At 49.1% G+C, this 1,543-nt stretch overlaps 1 protein-coding gene across 1 annotated transcript; it reads right to left on the bottom strand.

Annotated features, from left to right (window-relative positions):
- Positions 1–201: 201 nt before the first annotated feature.
- On the bottom strand, positions 202–1,204 carry LOC142055663 (syntabulin-like). Its single transcript, XM_075089781.1, has 2 exons — positions 256–1,204; positions 202–208 (listed from the first exon to the last, which is right to left on the bottom strand). Exons 1-2 carry the CDS (start codon positions 1,029–1,031, stop codon positions 202–204), a joined length of 783 nt encoding a protein of 260 aa, XP_074945882.1. The 5' UTR covers positions 1,032–1,204.
- Between the last annotated feature and the right edge of the window lie 339 nt (positions 1,205–1,543).

Here is a 1,543-nt window from a genome sequence, read left to right as displayed (position 1 = left end):
TGGACTAGGACAGAACTGCAAAACAACGCTCTAGTACTGTAAATGAGATCTGTTCCTGCTCCATGAGTACTGAAAGGCCGCATGATAGTTGGTACAACAGGGGCTGCTACAGCCAGATCGCTGGCGAGTCTGCTGCTCCAGTATCTCTTCTTTATTCCTGTCTGAGAAACAGTATTGACGTACCCAAAGACTTCATCATCATCAGGTTCTGTAAAATCAAGTTCTTCCACAAAATGGTTTTCATTAACTCCGTGCTCCACCTTCCTGCATGGAGGTGTCACAGGAGACAAAAGGATGGTCGAATTTGGCTCACCTGGAGTTAAGTCCGCTACGATACCAGAATCACTGAGGCTTTCAAGAGAAATTGACCCAATTCCTTCAGTGAAGAAGGCGGGCTTAGAGGACAGGCACCTTGAGCTCTGAGCTCTGAACATGTTTTGAATGAACTGCTCCCCTTCTAGGCTATATGGCACCACATCAGTCTGGATGGTCTGCTCCACCATCATGTTTCTGACTTTCTCCTCCTCCTCCTGGGAAAAAGTTAGTTTTTCATCCAGAACATTTTCAAGCATCTCTTGATTCACAGTAGAATTGGAGGGAGCTGGCTCACTCAACTCAGGGGTTGTGGTGGTCAAACTCTCTTCAAATAAATCAGTCCCGTTAGCTGTGTCCTCATGAAGAAACAGCCCACTATCTGCCAGCTCCTCCAGAGCTTGGTCCTCTGTGGTGGGGCTGTCTGGCATCGTGGTACACAACGGCTTGCCCTCAGAGTCACATGTGTACTCCGGGCGCTGCTCATCTCTCACAGAGCTCTTCAGGGCCATCTCCATGCTCGACACCAAAGATTCCAGTTTCTTGTTCTCAATGCTTATTTCTAGGAAGTATTTCTGAAATTTTTTGTCTTTCTCAGCCAAGCTGTTCTTCATGCTCTCAATAACTTGCTTGAGTTCTTTAATTTCCCTCCTTGCTTCCAAGAGGCTCAGCTCCATCTCCACATGATTACACTCGTCTTCGATCCAGTCTTCCTTCATACGTTCCACCTGAGCTTTGAGCTTTTCGATTTCTCTTTCCCTGGAGCAAAATAAAAATATCGTAACACTTCTGGTGACTGCCTAGTTAAAGAGTCAACGTGAGGCTCCACCTCACTGGGGTGGCTATGCTGCAAAGATGCTCCAAGGAAGAAGCAAATTCCTCCATGCATCATTTGCTGCCACCTCTGGGAGAACTGGCAGAGATGTCAGCTGGCTGCCAAGACACACTGGCTGATTCCTAGCTGGAGTCACCAACCTTGCCACACAGCCAGCAGCCTTGTGGGCTATGCTGTGATCCTGGACACTTTGAGGTGAAAGTGGTGGCCTCTGGGTTAGGTCCAACCAGTACAGCGCTTGACATCTCATCTACTGCCTCACCCTGGAGGAAATGACAAACAGCTGCCTGGATGTGTCCCCTGTGCCTGCCAGCAGCTCGTCACGTATAGCCAGAGCCAACAGTGGCCTCAGACAGCAGGATGGCTCAGGGCTGCAGGCACCTGGCTTGCTTTGCA

Source organism: Phalacrocorax aristotelis, chromosome 3, assembly GCF_949628215.1.
Source record: "Phalacrocorax aristotelis chromosome 3, bGulAri2.1, whole genome shotgun sequence".
Classification (NCBI taxonomy): domain Eukaryota; kingdom Metazoa; phylum Chordata; class Aves; order Suliformes; family Phalacrocoracidae; genus Phalacrocorax; species Phalacrocorax aristotelis.
This window is presented reverse-complemented; position numbering and strand designations above follow the sequence as displayed.

Excerpts from the sequence above, each read along its gene's own strand:
- LOC142055663 (XM_075089781.1), bottom strand. The coding sequence starts at position 1,031 with ATGAAGGAAGACTGGATCGAAGACGAGTGTAATCATGTGGAGATGGAG.